The 16544-nt window shown below is 46.1% G+C and overlaps 1 protein-coding gene across 3 annotated transcripts in view; it reads left to right on the top strand.

Moving 5' to 3' along the window:
• Positions 1–922: 922 nt before the first annotated feature.
• LOC125755595 (peptidyl-prolyl cis-trans isomerase A-like) overlaps positions 923–16544 on the top strand; it is a 42352-nt gene continuing 26730 nt past the window's right edge. Inside the window, exons 1-5 of one of the 3 annotated variants that reach the window (XM_049113319.1) lie at positions 923–1076; positions 7909–8089; positions 14432–14608; positions 14890–15005; positions 15227–15949. In XM_049113319.1, coding sequence (XP_048969276.1) covers positions 7942–8089; positions 14432–14608; positions 14890–15005; positions 15227–15292 — 507 coding nt within the window. In that variant the 5' untranslated portion in view covers positions 923–1076; positions 7909–7941 and the 3' untranslated portion in view covers positions 15293–15949. Of the gene's footprint in view, positions 1077–2104; positions 2279–7908; positions 8090–14431; positions 14609–14889; positions 15006–15226; positions 15950–16544 lie in introns of those variants that run through there. The other 2 variants (XM_049113317.1, XM_049113318.1) reach the window with 2 other exon arrangements.

Below are 16544 nucleotides of genomic sequence, written 5' to 3' on the forward strand. Positions count from 1 at the left end.
AAGTGTGTTAATCCCACTTAAATGTAGATGACGAATTAATTTAAACGTGGGCTAACCGGCCTGCTTTGCATTGCATCCGGGCAGTGCCTTTGCTCTCAAGTTAACCTGATTGTGCAGAGGTGCCCTTGTTTCCTGACTTCATCCCCAAACCATCACGGTTATTTCAGTTTACCTTCTCCTTTTTCCAGAACATCTTGTTTGCAGTCATGCAAAGGGAGTGTTTGGTGCAAAGACGCCTAATTCATAATTAGCATCGGCGTTATCATGGGCATACTAGTAGGGGAATGCCTCTGCTGGAAGTCACCCACCAGGACCCACAAATCTGTGGCCCACACCCGCGGGCTGCCTGGGCTCGCAGGAAGGTGGGTCGCCGCTCCTTCCAGACCCAAGCCCAGGGCGCTGGACGGTCGTGGTTCACCCAGGTTGGAGGCAAAGTGCCCAGGGTAACAGCACTTCTCATTTTTGGTGGAAACTGCCCCTCCCTCCGGCTCTCAGGACCTGGGGGTGGGCGCACTCATCGCGACCGTCCCTCTCTTAAGCGGGGCACTCCGCGAGCCCCCCCGCCCCCGTCACCTCTGTGCGCCCCCCCTGCAGCCCTTGCAGCCCCAGCGCACCTCAGCGGCGGCCACTGAGCTTCCGGGGAGCTCGCCAGTTGCCTCCGTCGCCGCCTGGGAATCTGGGGCCCGAGCGTCTGCGAGCCCCGGTCTCCGGCGGACCCGGGGGGAGGCGCGGCCGCTGCGCCTGCCCCACCCGCCCCACCTGGGGGCGGGGAGGCCCGGGAGAGGCGGGGCGCGGCCAGAGGCTGGCCCGGGGCGAGCAGCGCCGCCCACAGCCCGGGGCCGGGAGCGCAGCGGAGGGGGAGCGGCTCGGGCAGAGCTCTCCTCCTCGCGGAGGGACCGCGGCCGCGGCGCACAGCGGCACGAGCCAGCTGCCAGACGCCGCGTGGGCCCCGGAGCGGGGCAGCCCCGGCGCGGGCGGGGGGCGGGGGGGCTGCGGCGGGATCAGGCCTCCGCGGAAGCGCGGCTGGATGATCACCGGGACTTCACCGTCTCTTACTTTGTTAGGAAAGCCACCAGGTAAGGAGGGGACCCCGGAGGACGCGCCGAGCGCTGACAGTGACCTGGGGGCTCAGCTCGCCCCCTTCCTGAACCTTCCCCCTTCCTTCACCCTTAAACGCGCTGTTCCCAGGCCCTTTGCTTTCGGAGGAGGGCTTTGGTCCCGCTGGGGCGCAGAGACCGCGACTCCGCGGCCGGCGCAGTCGAGGCGCCCAAGCGTGGGGTTCGGTCCAACTTGCTCACAGAGTTCAGATACGACAATGTACCTGCCGGACCCCCTCCCTCGCCCCGCCCCCCACCCGGCTGCCCTGGCGATCCCCAAGGGCAGGATCGTTCACAGACACCCGCGCTCAGAGGCCTTCCCGGCCCCCCTCTAGCCTCCAGGGCCCCCTAAATCTTAGCGAGCCCCAAACCGTGTTGGAGCCCCTTCCCTGCAGCTCCTCCGGGAGCGTCGTTTCCAGCTGGGTCGCGGCGGCTCCGCTCCGCCCCGGCCCTCGGGGGGCGGGGAAGCCGGGCGCGGGGGAGCGCGGGGAGCCCGAGGCAGAGCAGGCGGGCGTCCTCCCGGGGTGCGCGCGGTCGCCCCTCGCCCCCCGCAGTCCCTCCCGGGCTCGCGCGCTTCCTCCCACTCTCCGGCTGCGCCCAGGGCTCCGCGGCGCACTCGGAGGCGCTGGGGCGGGCGGCGGCGGCGGCCGGCGGGGGGCTGGCGGGTCCCGTGGGGCGGCTGAGCCCCGAGGTCGGCTCCTCGCGGTCGGAGCCCAGCGCCGGGGCGGCGGCGGCGGCGGAGGGCGGGGAGGAGGCGCCCGGGGAGCGCCGCGCGCGTGGGAAACGCTCGCCGCTGCGCCGGGAGGGATTGGGGCTGGGCCGGCGGCGGGCGGGGCGGGGCGGCGGCGTCCCCGCAGCCCGAGGAGCGGCCGGGGGCTCCGGGGCGCACTGGCTGCAGGCGGCGGCCGTCGGGGGCGACGCGCGCCAGGCGGGGCTGATGGGGCGGCCCGGGCTCCCCACCGCCCCCCCGGCCGCGCGGGCTCGGCTGTGCCGGGCGCTCCCGCCAGGGGGCGGCGCAGGGCGGGCGGCGGACGGCGGCGGGGTCGGGAGCCCGCGACAGGCTTCAGGGGCCGCCTCACCTGGGCTCGTCGTCGCCCCCCAGCCCAGGGCCTGCGGAGGCCGCGGGAGCTGCGCCTCCAGCATCCTATGTTCGCTGTGTTGCCCTTTGGAGACCAAGCAAGGTAGTTGGCTGAGCATCCCCCCCCCCACTTCCCTTGGGGGCGCGGGGCTGGGTGCGGGGTGGGGGCGTCGGGGTCACGCCAGCGGGGGGTAGGGGGGTGCGTCCCTGGAACCGGCCTGATAGGTTTCTCCGCCTTTATTCTCTTCCGGTGTAGTGGTACTTTGGGATCCTAGAAGCGGCTCTTGTTTTTTTGTTTGTTTTTTCACAAAAGGCTGTTTCTCCTAAAGAGTCGGTGTGGACGTCATCACTGTCGGGGTTTGAGGACGGAGCCGACCGCTTAGGGCAAATCTGATCTCCAGGGTTTAGTCACTCCGCTCTCCCTTAAAGTCTCCTTGCCCGCCTTGGCAGTCTTCCTTCAAAAGTCCTGAACCTGGGCACCCTGGGTGGCGCAGAGGTTTGGCGCCTGCCTTTGGCCCAGGGCGCGATCCTGGAGACCCGGGATCGAGTCCCACGTCAGGCTCCCGGTGCATGGAGCCTGCTTCTCCCTCTGCCTGTGTCTCTGCCTCTCTCTCTCTCTCTCTCTCTCTCTGTGACTATCATAAATTAAAAAAAAAAAAAAAAAAAAAAAGTCCTGAACCTGGAGCCACCAGAGGGTCAACCCCGAAGAGAGTGACGTGTGTTCGAAGGACGCTGTCGTGCGCGTTGGGCCGGGCCGGGGCACTCAGGCACCGCGATCCGGAATTCTTGCCTGCTGGGCCCGGGTCCAGGGCTCCCAAGCCACTCCCAGGCCATCCGTCCCCAGCTCCCTTTCTCCCTGGCCCACTTCCCCCTCTCTGTCACATTGAATGGGGAGTGGGCAGGAGAACTGGGCTGATTTTTTTTTTTTTTCAGTGGGTCAGGGTGTTCTTTGGAGGTGTTCTGTAGGCAGGTTACTAATATTTGAAAGAAAAAAGTGAGGGGTCTTACTTAAATCAGCATAGATGTTCTCTCCCCCCCCCCAAACATAGGCACTTAGGGTAGCTTGGTGGTCGTTGTTAAACAGTTAAATACATAAGAACACTTCTTTCAGAGCCTGCCAAAACTTTGCTAGTAACTTTTTATTGGGAAACAAATGGAAAGAGTTAAATTTACTTTGTTTTCCGCATTACTTTTTCTCCCAAGTAGCATAGAATTAAAATCCTAATTTCTCAGAGTTGCTGCTCAGTGTAAAATGTAGGTCATCTGAAACCCTATATAAAGACTTTTATTTTTTTTTTAGCTATGGTTATTATATTATAGTTGTTGACAATAGACTGACCACCTTCTTTAAAACGTATGTGTGTATATATATTCTTATATATCTGTAAGAGTTCATGTTGAGTAAAAGTCAGAAAATGAAAGTGTAAAATATTTAAAGAGTAGTACAGGCCATTAATTTTAAGAGTTATAAAGCGCTGGAAGCTGTCAGTTTAAAGAATATAATCTAAGAGCTTGTGTGTAGTCAGGGGTTCTGGTTTGGGCTTATATTTGGTGGCATTAACTGGAGATTTTTTTTTTTCATTTATTTATGATAGTCACAGAGAGAGAGAGAGAGAGAGGCAGAGACACAGGCAGAGGGAGAAGCAGGCTCCATGCACCGGGAGCCCGACGTGGGATTCGATCTCGGGTCTCCAGGATCGCGCCCTGGGCCAAAGGCAGGCGCCAAACCGCTGCGCCACCCAGGGATCCCCATTAACTGGAGATTTAAGAGAGATTAAACAGTGGTTGATTATAAAAATTCCAAATTTCTAAACCCAGTGTGATTCATATGGTTGTGGCAAAAACTTATTGCAGACATTTTGACTTTAGAGCTAGGATTTTTTTTTTTTTTTAACTAGAAGCTCACATTACTTTGCTTTTTTCCCTTTTGTTACACGCTGTAAGTGTAAAATGAGTCTGTGATTCAGGACCCCATGAAACAGATGGTTCTGTAGAAACATTTAACATGTTTTAAAATTTAAAATAAATTTGGATTCACTTAGATTGGGCATCTGTGCCTGTAAACAGGCATGTTGATGGAATATTTCTACCTTATTTGATTTAATTGTTGTCATTTGACATTCATGCATGCTTTTTTATCCTATCCCCAGACTGAATGATCTGTACTCAGAAGTAATCCTTGAACAGGATGAAGGTTTCTGGCATTCCTAAATTCTTATTTAAATACCTGCCAAGGGGATCCCTGGGTGGCTCAGCGGTTCAGTGCCTGCCTTTGGCCCAGGGCATGATCATGGAGACCCTAGGATGGAGTCCCTAGTCAGGTTCCCTGCATGGAGCCTGCTTCTCCCTCTGCCTGTCTCTCTCTCTCTCTCTCTCTCTCTCTATATATATATATATATATATAGAATAAATAAAATCTTTAAAAAAAATAAAAAAATAAATAAATGCCTGTGAAAATTGGTTGACCTTGAAAGGATTTCTGCTGCTATATTACGTTGTTTGTTATAACTTATCTTCAAACACAGAGCTAAGCATACATAAAACACAGAGCTAAGCTACATAAGCATATAACTAACTACAGGGACTCAGATAATCAATAATGTGTCATGAGAAATCCCTTCCCCGATAACTGCTGGTTAAAAATTGTTGACTGAATGAGCAAATATACTAGATTTGCTTTCCTGTATAATTTAACACTGAGTTCATCCCTCCAAGAAAATAATTAGAAACAAAACAGTTGTGAGACAACTATAGTAATAAAAACCATATAACAGAATTTTTAAGTCCTGGCTCTATTTAAGAGATATAGTAGGCCCTGTAGGTTATATGAGGATAAATTAAGCATAGTTAGTTACTAGGCTTACATCCAAGAGGTGATAAATACTCATAGTTAAACTGCAGTGTTAATTTTATGCAACAGACATACCAGCGTTTAGATCATCAAAGACTGCCCTCCCTTTTGTTGTAGTTCATTTAGGAGCCTTATTTATTGATCCATTCACTTCACTCAAAAATTATTTGTTGTAGACACACTATGAGACAGGCATTTTCTCAGCCCGGGAACAAGGCAGACCCGCAGCGCTGATGAAATTTACATGTGGTTGGAGGAGACAGACAATAAGACAACAGAGCAACTAATAAGAATTTAGGTTCTGTGAAGTGAGACCATCATGTGTCAAAGGCCACTTTAGGTGGCACGATCAAGGAAGACTTGTCTGAGTAGAGATGCAGAAGCTGTGATCAGCCAGATGTAGGTGAGGGGAGAACATTCCAGACTGAGGACAGTTAGAGCTTGGCGTGCTTGAGGAGCACCAGGGAGGCCAGCCTGGGCAAGTGGAACGATGGTAGGGGATTGAAAGAGTTTGAGTTTTATTCTTCAGTCACTGAGACACCAAGTAGGATAATTATGACGTTAAGATATACTTTGTTTAAAGATTCCTCGGGCTGCTATGGGGATAATGGATTGAAAGGGGGCACGTATAATACAGAGAGACCAGTGAGGAGGCTGTAGCCATAGTGGACTTACTTAGACCAGGATGTAACATAAGAGATAGAAATGACCAGATTGGGATACAAGCTTTGGGGAGTCACATAGATGGGGCTTGGCTTGGATGTGAGATTTGAAGGGAACAAATTTAGAATTATTCCTAGATGTTGATTTGAGTAACTAGGGAGGTGATGGTGCTTTTATTAATATAAGGAAAACTGGCAGGGAGTGAGATTGTAGTAAGATAATGAGTATCATTAGGAATTCTGTTTTTTTGCCATTTTAACTTGTCTGTTTAGATATCCACATGGGCTTGTCAAGTAGGTGTTTTGATTTAAAAAAAAAGTTTATTACCATTTTCCAATAAGATAAGAATCATTTGACTAAATTTTAGGTTGGTAGCTGAAATAATTCAAATGCCTATTTTTTTTTCAAAAAATTTTTTTAATTTATTCATGATAGTCACAGAGAGAGAGAGAGGCACAGAGACACAGGCAGAGGGAGAAGCAGGCTCCATGCACCGGGAGCCCGACGGGGGACTCGATCCCGGGTCTCCAGGATCGCGCCCCGGGCCAAAGGCAGGCGCCAAACTGCTGCGCCACCCAGGGATCCCCCAAATGCCTATTTTTATATTGATTTAACAATTTAAGGTACATGTACATATCTATAAATCACATAAAATATATTAATTTAAATATAGTGCTTTTTTTTATATCTACCTCTTACAAAACAATTTTATTCAGAAACTTCCTATACATCTTTTTTTTTTTTTTCTTTAATTTATGAGAGAATGAGAAGCAGAGACACAGGCAGAGGGAGAAGCAGACTCCTTGCTGGGAAGCCCAATGTGGACTTGATCCTGGGTTTCCAGGATCACGCCCTGGGCGGAAGGCCGTGCTAAACTGCTGAGCCACCCGGGCTGCCCTTCTGTACATTTTTGACAGCTTCACATGCATTTTTGACAGCAGTGTCTTTGGCACCACTACTGCAATTTGGGGGGGTTATGGAAGTGTTTCTTCTTAAAGGGGTCTTTGAAAGGCTTTTATATCTGTATTCAGCACTTGAAATTTTGTGGTCATCCTGATAATATCATCTGTGTTATTATTTTTTTTTACCCATTCCATTCTAGACTGGTACTATTTCAGAATAATAGATATTTACCAAATAATACTTTGTTCTTCAAAATAAAATAATCAAGGGAATATCTCAAAAATGGAAAACTTAGTAGAGATTCAGAAATAAGGCAGCCTCTTCTTTTTTCACTCTGTATTCTTTTTTCACTTAATAAATTATGGAGATTTATTAAGTGAAATAACTATTTTTCAATGTCTGTCTTGTATTCCATTGTATAAATGTGTCATTATGTATTTAACCAGCCTTCCAGTTGTGGTATAGGTAGCTTATTAACTTTGCTATAAAAAATAGTGCTACAGGAAATATGCTTGTACTTCTTTTGCCACATGTGTAAAACATCTGGAACAAAGGATAAATGCATTTAAAAAATGGTTAGATGTTGCCTGTTTACCCTCCATCAAGGTGGTCACAATTTTTACCACAGACAAAAAGATTGAAGAATGCCTGTATACAAACACTCTCCAAAATAGTGCATAGTCCAACTTTTTTTGTCCTGGCCTTTTAGTGAAAATAATCAATATGTCCTTATAGAGTGGGGATTGCATTGCTTTTATTATGGGCATATTCTTTTAAACATTGTTAGTGTTAGTAAGTTTTTGTCTTTTGAAGGTAAATTTGAGTTTTGGGAAAAGTCAAATCTTATGCATAAGAGTTACTAAGTTAGCTGTTACTCTAGGGTTTTTTGTGTTTAAAAACACAAAATTGGGATGCAAGCTTTTTTTTTTTTTTTTTTTTTTTTTTTTGGTTTTGGTTTTATGTGTTAGTTTTGAGAGAAGGGCTTAGTGAAGAAGAAGATCTAACTTTTGGAGAAAACTAATATCTTTTTTTTATCTTATGAATTTTCCTAGAAGTTAGTTTCAAAAGAAGAGCTCCAAAAATGTTTAAAGTAATGGCACTATCCATTGATATGAAACATTTTTTGAAACGGAATCCTTTGAATTGAACAGTCATTTTGATGTGTATAATCTGATGTTTGTTTAAAAAAAATCACGTACAGTGAAGCCTTCAACTCAGATGGATCTCTTTCACATAATTAAATAATTTAAATTTGCTTGAACTAAATTTTTAGAATTAGCTATCGCTTACTTTTTAATTTTCTTCCTTTATACCAGGAGTATACCCGGAGCAGGCCTCGACGTCCAGACATGGTCAACCCCACCGTGTTCTTTGACATCCCCGTGGACAGCGAGCCTTTGAGCCGCGTCTCCTTCGAGCTGTTTGCAGACCAAGTTCCAAAGACAGCAGAGAACTTTCATGCTCTGAGTACTGGAGAGAAGGGATTCGGTTACAAAGGTTCCTGCTGATATTGGGGCAAGATGGCGGAGGAGTAGGGTCTCCAAATCACCTGTCTCCACCAAACTACCTAGAAAACCTTCAAATTATCCTGAAAATCTATGAATTCGGCCTGAGATTCAAAGAGAGACCAGCTGGAATGCTACAGTGAGAAGAGTTCGCGCATCTATCAAGGTAGGAAGACGGGGAAAAAGAAATAAAGGAACAAAGGCCTCCAAGGGGGAGGGGCCCCACGAGGAGCCGGGCTGAGGCCGGGGCGAGTGTCCCCAGGACAGGAGAGCCCCGTCCCGGAGACGCAGGAGCTGCACCAACCTTCCCGGGGGAAAGGGGCTCGCGGGGAGGTGGAGCAGGACCCAGGAGGGCGGGGATGCCCTCGGGCTCCCTGGGACAGTAACAGCAACTGCGCACCCAGGAGAGTGCGCCGAGCTCCCTAAGGGCTGCAGCGCGCACGGCGGGACCCGGCGGGACCCGGAGCAGCTGAAGGGGCTCGGGCGGCGGCTCCGCGGAGGGGGCTGCGCGGCCCCGGGAGCAGCTCGGAGGGGCTCGGGCAGAGGAAGAGGCTCCGTGCGGAGGGGGCTGCGCGGTTCCAGGAGCAGCTCGGAGGGGCTCGGGCGGCAGCTCCGCGGAGGGGGTTGCGCGGCCCGGGAGCGCGAATCCACCAGCGCAGGCTCCGGAGCACAGGGCGCCGGGACACAGCCCAGGATCCCGCCTCCCCCGGGACAGGCAGAGGCCGGGAGGGCCCAGGACAGCAAGGACGCTCCTGCCCCAACTGAGCAGAGCAGCGGCCCCGCCCCGGAGCCTCCAGGCCCTGCAGACGGAGTTCCTGCCGGAGCTGACTCCAGGTTTCCAGAGCTGCCCCGCCACTGGGGCTGTTCCTCCTGCGGCCTCACGGGGTAAACAACCCCCACCGAGCCCTGCACCAGGCAGGGGCACAGCAGCTCCCCCAACTGCTAACACCTGAAAATCAGCACAACAGGCCCCTCCCCCAGAACACCAGCTAGATTGACAACTTCCAGGAGAAGCCAAGGGACTTAAAGAACACAGAATCAGAAGATACTCCCCGGTGGTTCTTTTTTTGTTTGTTTGTTTTTGTTTTTGTTTTTGTTTTGTTTTGCTTTTTGATTTGTTTCCTTCCCCCACCCCCCTTTTTTTCTCCTTTCTTTTTCTTTCTCTTTTTCTTCTTTTTTTTTTTTTTTTTCGTTTTTTTTTTTTTTTCTTTTTCTTCCCTTTTTTTTTCTCTTTCTCTTTTCTTTCCTTCTTTCTCTCCTCTCTTTTTCTCTTTTTCCCAATACAACTTGCTTTTGGCCACTCTGCACTGAGCAAAATGACTAGAAGGAAAACCTCACCTCAAAAGAAAGAATCAGAAACAGTCCTCTCTCCCACAGAGTTACAAAATCTGGATTACAATTCAATGTCAGAAAGCCAATTCAGAAGCACTATTATACAGCTACTGGTGGCTCTAGAAAAAAGTATAAAGGACTCAAGAGACTTCATGACTGCAGAATTTAGAGCTAATCAGGCAGAAATTAAAAACCAATTGAATGAGATGCAATCCAAACTAGAAGTCCTAACGACGAGGGTTAACGAGGTGGAAGAACGAGTGAGTGACCTAGAAGACAAGTTGACAGCAAAGAGGGAAACTGAGGAAAAAAGAGACAAACAATTAAAAGACCATGAAGATAGATTAAGGGAAATAAACGACAGCCTGAGGAAGAAAAACCTACGTTTAATTGGGGTTCCCGAGGGCGCCGAAAGGGACAGAGGGCCAGAATATGTATTTGAACAAATTCTAGCTGAAAACTTTCCTAATCTGGGAAGGGAAACAGGCATTCAGATCCAGGAAATAGAGAGATCCCCCCCTAAAATCAATAAAAACCGTTCAACACCTCGACATTTAATTGTGAAGCTTGCAAATTCCAAAGATAAGGAGAAGATCCTTAAAGCAGCAAGAGACAAGAAATCCCTGACTTTTATGGGGAGGAGTATTAGGGTAACAGCAGACCTCTCCACAGAGACCTGGCAGGCCAGAAAGGGCTGGCAGGATATATTCAGGGTCCTAAATGAAAAGAACATGCAACCAAGAATACTTTATCCAGCAAGGCTCTCATTCAAAATGGAAGGAGAGATAAAGAGCTTCCAAGACAGGCAGCAACTAAAAGAATATGTGACCTCCAAACCAGCTCTGCAAGAAATTTTAAGGGGGCCTCTTAAAATTCCCCTTTAAGAAGAAGTTCAGTGGAACAGTCCACAAAAACAAAGACTGAATAGATATCATGATGACACTAAACTCATATCTCTCAATAGTAACTCTGAATGTGAACGGGCTTAATGACCCCATCAAAAGGCGCAGGGTTTCAGACTGGATAAAAAAGCAGGACCCATCTATTTGCTGTCTACAAGAGACTCATTTTAGACAGAAGGACACCTACAGCCTGAAAATAAAAGGTTGGAGAACCATTTACCATTCGAATGGTCCTCAAAAGAAAGCAGGGGTAGCCATCCTTATATCAGATAAACTAAAATTTACCCCAAAGACTGTAGTGAGAGATGAAGAGGGACACTATATCATACTTAAAGGATCTATTCAACAAGAGGACTTAACAATCCTCAATATATATGCTCCGAATGTGGGAGCTGCCAAATATATAAATCAATTATTAACCAAAGTGAAGAAATACTTAGATAATAATACACTTATACTTGGTGACTTCAATCTAGCTCTTTCTATACTTGATAGGTCTTCTAAGCAAAACATCTCCAAAGAAACGAGAGCTTTAAATGATACACTGGACCAGATGGATTTCACAGATATCTACAGAACTTTACATCCAAACTCAACTGAATACACATTCTTCTCAAGCGCACATGGAACTTTCTCCAGAATAGACCACATATTGGGTCACAAATCGGGTCTGAACCGATACCAAAAGATTGGGATTGTCCCCTGCATATTCTCAGACCATAATGCCTTGAAATTAGAACTAAATCACAACAAGAAGTTTGGAAGGACCTCAAACACATGGAGGTTAAGGACCATCCTGCTAAAAGATAAAAGGGTCAACCAGGAAATTAAGGAAGAATTAAAAAGATTCATGGAAACTAATGAGAATGAAGATACAACCGTTCAAAATCTTTGGGATGCAGCAAAAGCAGTCCTAAGGGGGAAATACATCGCAATACAAGCATCCATTCAAAAACTGGAAAGAACTCAAATACAAAAGCTAACCTTACACATAAAGGAGCTAGAGAAAAAACAGCAAATAGATCCTACACCCAAGAGAAGAAGGGAGCTAATAAAGATTCGAGCAGAACTCAACGAAATCGAGACCAGAAGAACTGTGGAACAGATCAACAGAACCAGGAGTTGGTTCTTTGAAAGAATTAATAAGATAGATAAACCATTAGCCAGCCTTATTAAAAAGAAGAGAGAGAAGACTCAAATTAATAAAATCATGAATGAGAAAGGAGAGATCACTACCAACACCAAGGAAATACAAACGATTTTAAAAACATATTATGAACAGCTATACGCCAATAAATTAGGCAATCTAGAAGAAATGGACGCATTCCTGGAAAGCCACAAACTACCAAAACTGGAACAGGAAGAAATAGAAAACCTGAACAGGCCAATAACCAGGGAGGAAATTGAAGCAGTCATCAAAAACCTCCCAAGACACAAGAGTCCAGGGCCAGATGGCTTCCCAGGAGAATTTTATCAAACGTTTAAAGAAGAAATCATACCTATTCTCCTAAAGCTGTTTGGAAAGATAGAAAGAGATGGAGTACTTCCAAATTCGTTCTATGAAGCCAGCATCACCTTAATTCCAAAGCCAGACAAAGACCCCGCCAAAAAGGAGAATTACAGACCAATATCCCTTATGAACATGGATGCAAAAATTCTCAACAAGATACTGGCCAATAGGATCCAACAGTACATTAAGAAAATTATTCACCATGACCAAGTAGGATTTATCCCTGGGACACAAGGCTGGTTCAACACCCGTAAAACAATCAATGTGATTCATCATATCAGCAAGAGAAAAACCAAGAACCATATGATCCTCTCATTGGATGCAGAGAAAGCATTTGACAAAATACAGCATCCATTCCTGATCAAAACTCTTCAGAGTGTAGGGATAGAGGGAACATTCCTCGACATCTTAAAAGCCATCTATCAAAAGCCCACAGCAAATATCATTCTCAATGGGGAAGCACTGGGAGCCTTTCCCCTAAGATCAGGAACAAGACAGGGATGTCCACTCTCACCACTGCTATTCAACATAGTACTGGAAGTCCTAGCCTCAGCAATCAGACAACAAAAAGACATTAAAGGCATTCAAATTGGCAAAGAAGAAGTCAAACTCTCCCTCTTCGCCGATGACATGATACTCTACATAGAAAACCCAAAAGTCTCCACCCCAAGATTGCTAGAACTCATACAGCAATTCGGTAGCGTGGCAGGATACAAGATCAATGCCCAGAAGTCAGTGGCATTTCTATACACTAACAATGAGACTGAAGAAAGAGAAATTAAGGAGTCAATCCCATTTACAATTGCACCCAAAAGCATAAGATACCTAGGAATAAACCTCACCAAAGATGTAAAGGATCTATACCCTCAAAACTATAGAACACTTCTGAAAGAAATTGAGGAAGACACAAAGAGATGGAAAAATATTCCATGCTCATGGATTGGCAGAATTAATATTGTGAAAATGTCAATGTTACCCAGGGCAATATACACGTTTAATGCAATCCCTATCAAAATACCATGGACTTTCTTCAGAGAGTTAGAACAAATTATTTTAAGATTTGTGTGGAATCAGAAAAGACCCCGAATAGCCAGGGGAATTTTAAAAAAGGAAACCATATCTGGGGGCATCACAATGCCAGATTTCAGGTTGTACTACAAAGCTGTGGTCATCAAGACAGTGTGGTACTGGCACAAAAACAGACGCATAGATCAGTGGAACAGAATAGAGAATCCAGAAGTGGACCCTGAACTTTATGGGCAACTAATATTCGATAAAGGAGGAAAGACTATCCATTGGAAGAAAGACAGTCTCTTCAATAAATGGTGCTGGGAAAATTGGACATCCACATGCAGAAGAATGAAACTAGACCACTCTCTTTCACCATACACAAAGATAAACTCAAAATGGATGAAAGATCTAAATGTGAGACAAGATTCCATCAAAATCCTAGAGAAGAACACAGGCAACACCCTTTTTGAACTCGGCCATAGTAACTTCTTGCAAGATACATCCACGAAGGCAAAAGAAACAAAAGCAAAAATGAACTATTGGGACTTCATCAAGATAAGAAGCTTTTGCACAGCAAAGGATACAGTCAACAAAACTCAAAGACAACCTACAGAATGGGAGAAGATATTTGCAAATGACATATCAGATAAAGGGCTAGTTTCCAAGATCTATAAAGAACTTATTAAACTCAACACCAAAGAAACAAACAATCCAATCATGAAATGGGCAAAAGACATGAACAGAAATCTCACAGAAGAAGACATAGACATGGCCAACATGCACATGAGAAAATGCTCTGCATCACTTGCCATCAGGGAAATACAAATCAAAACCACAATGAGATACCACCTCACACCAGTGAGAATGGGAAAAATTAACAAGGCAGGAAACAACAAATGTTGGAGAGGATGTGGAGAAAAGGGAACCCTCTTACACTGTTGGTGGGAATGTGAACTGGTGCAGCCACTGTGGAAAACTGTGTGGAGGTTCCTCAAACAGTTAAAAATATATCTGCCCTACGACCCAGCAATTGCACTGTTGGGGATTTACCCCAAAGATACAAATGCAATGAAACGCTGGGACACCTGCACCCCGATGTTTCTAGCAGCAATGGCCACGATAGCCAAACTGTGGAAGGAGCCTCGGTGTCCAACGAAAGATGAATGGATAAAGAAGATGTGGTTTATGTATACAATGGAATATTACTCAGCTATTAGAAATGACAAATACCCACCATTTGCTTCAACGTGGATGGAACTGGAGGGTATTATGCTGAGTGAAGTAAGTCAGTCGGAGAAGGACAAACATTATATGTTCTCATTCATTTGGGGAATATAAATAATAGTGAAAGGGAAAATAAGGGAAGGGAGAAGAAATGTGTGGGAAATATCAGAAAGGGAGACAGAACATAAAGACTGCTAACTCTGGGAAACGAACTAGGGGTGGTAGAAGGGGAGGAGGGCGGGGGGTGGGAGTGAATGGGTGACGGGCACTGGGTGTTATTCTGTATGTTAGTAAATTGAACACCAATAAAAAATAAAAAATAAAAAAAAAAAAAAAAAAAAAAAAAAAAACAAAGGTTCCTGCTTTCACAGGATTATCCCAGGATTTATGTGCCAGGGTGGGGACTTCACGCGCCACGATGGCACTGGCGACAAGACCATCTATGGGGAGAAGTTTGATGACGAGAACTTCACCCTGAAGCCCGCGGGGCCTGGCATCTTGTCCATGGCCAATGCTGGACCCAACACCAACGGTTCCCAGTTTTTCTTTTTTCTTTTTTTTTAATTTTTATTTATTTATGATAGTCAGAGAGAGAGAGAGGCAGAGACACAGGCAGAGGGAGAAGCAGGTTCCATGCACCGGGAGCCCGACGTGGGATTCGATCCTGGGTCTCCAGGATTGTGCCCTGGGCCAAAGGCAGGCGCCAAACTGCTGCGCCACCCAGGGATCCCTCTAACTCCTGTTTTATCTGAACTTCCAGACCCTTCCTGAGTTTCACCAAGTTTCTTATCAGCCTCCTGTTTGATGTTGCAGAAGGTTCAACACTGGAAGAAGCTTCAAATAACCGTATCCTCTTAGAATGGAACAAAGGCATTGTGGGACATGTGGCAGCACTTGGTGAGCCCTTGAACATCAAAGATGCTTATGAGGTAAATAGGGGATCACTGAGACGGGTGAGTGGGGTGAGGAGAGAAATGGGGTGGAACGTTGGACACTTGATGTGAATCGTGGGCAATGTTTCAAACTGAGATGTAATAGAATCACTGAAATGTAGTAATTTGCATACTTAGAACTAGAATGTATGGAAAGAACTTTTCCATCTTTTATTTATTCATTAAAAAATGTTATTTTATTTTACTTATTTATTTAGGAGAGAGAGAGAGAACAGGAGGAAAGAAAAGGAAGGAGCAAAAATCTCAAGCTGATTCTGTGCTGAGCACGGAGCCCCACTCAGAGCTTGATCCCATGACCTCGACATCATGACCTGAGCCCAAACCAAGAGTCTGACCCTTAACTGACTGAGCAACCCAGGCACGCTGCAACTTTCCCATCTTGTAAATGCCAGAGTTTCGTTACTGGTGGTTGAGTCAAGGATATGGGCCATAGAGAAATCTTGTCCTTTTTTATTTTTTTAAAGATTTTATTCATTTATTCATGAGAGACACAGAGAGAGGCAGAGACAAAGGCAGAGGGAGAGGCAGGCTCCTCATGGGAAGCCCGATGCGGGACTCAATCCTGAAACTCTGGAGTCACTCCCTGAGCCGAAGGTAGATGCCCAACCTCTGAGCCACCCCGGTGTCCCTGTCTTGTTTTTCTCCTTATGATAATTTAACATAGTTCATCTCATAGTTGTATTCTCTTCTTTTTTTACCTCCCAAATATACATATCCTTATCTATGTTATATCCACATGAAATTCTGGGGATATTACTGAGATTCTAAAGCACTCGATCCAAAACTGTCAAAAAACCAAACCGGTAGTCTTTTTACATTCTTTTGAAGTCCCATTGACACCAATATCTGATTTTCTTTCCTTTCATCCTTTCGTTGATTTATTGTATTTGACAAATAAATATGTCTTTAAAAAATGGTAATTGTTGCTGTAAAATATTTCAGCAGGGATATTTGACATCCTTCCACTTTTGCTGTAATTGTATATGGGTCTTTAATTATGGACTTAAAGATTATACTATCTGATTCTTCAAATTTCCCATTTTAAATGATCTTTTTTATTAATAGAATTATGGTTTTTAAACAGAGCATCTGAATTGAATGACCCTTTGTTTATCAGGATTTTCTAGCACCTTGATAGAACAGTTGGCCTAGCTACCTTCTCTATGGTACGGTCTCAGTGCTCTGTGGTGATCCTGGCTTGCATACTCCTCTGTGTGATTTGAGGGGTCATTGCTGTCTTATTCACCCCTGTATTCCTGATGCTTAATACAAGGCCTGGCACATAGTCAAGTCCTAATAAATATTGATTGAATGAAAATTATAGAGTAGATAAGATAGATAAGAAGCATAGAAAGCAGATCATAATAGATGCCAAGAAAAATGTGGTAGGTTCAGGGATGTAGGAGATGACATTACTTGGGGAGCAGAGAAATGTCTTTTTGAGGAAGGAATGCTTGATATGGACCCTGGAAAATAGATAGGATTTGAATAGATTGTGTGCAAGGTGAGATCCAG

Source organism: Canis lupus, chromosome 8 (genome assembly GCF_003254725.2).
Source record: "Canis lupus dingo isolate Sandy chromosome 8, ASM325472v2, whole genome shotgun sequence".
Classification (NCBI taxonomy): domain Eukaryota; kingdom Metazoa; phylum Chordata; class Mammalia; order Carnivora; family Canidae; genus Canis; species Canis lupus.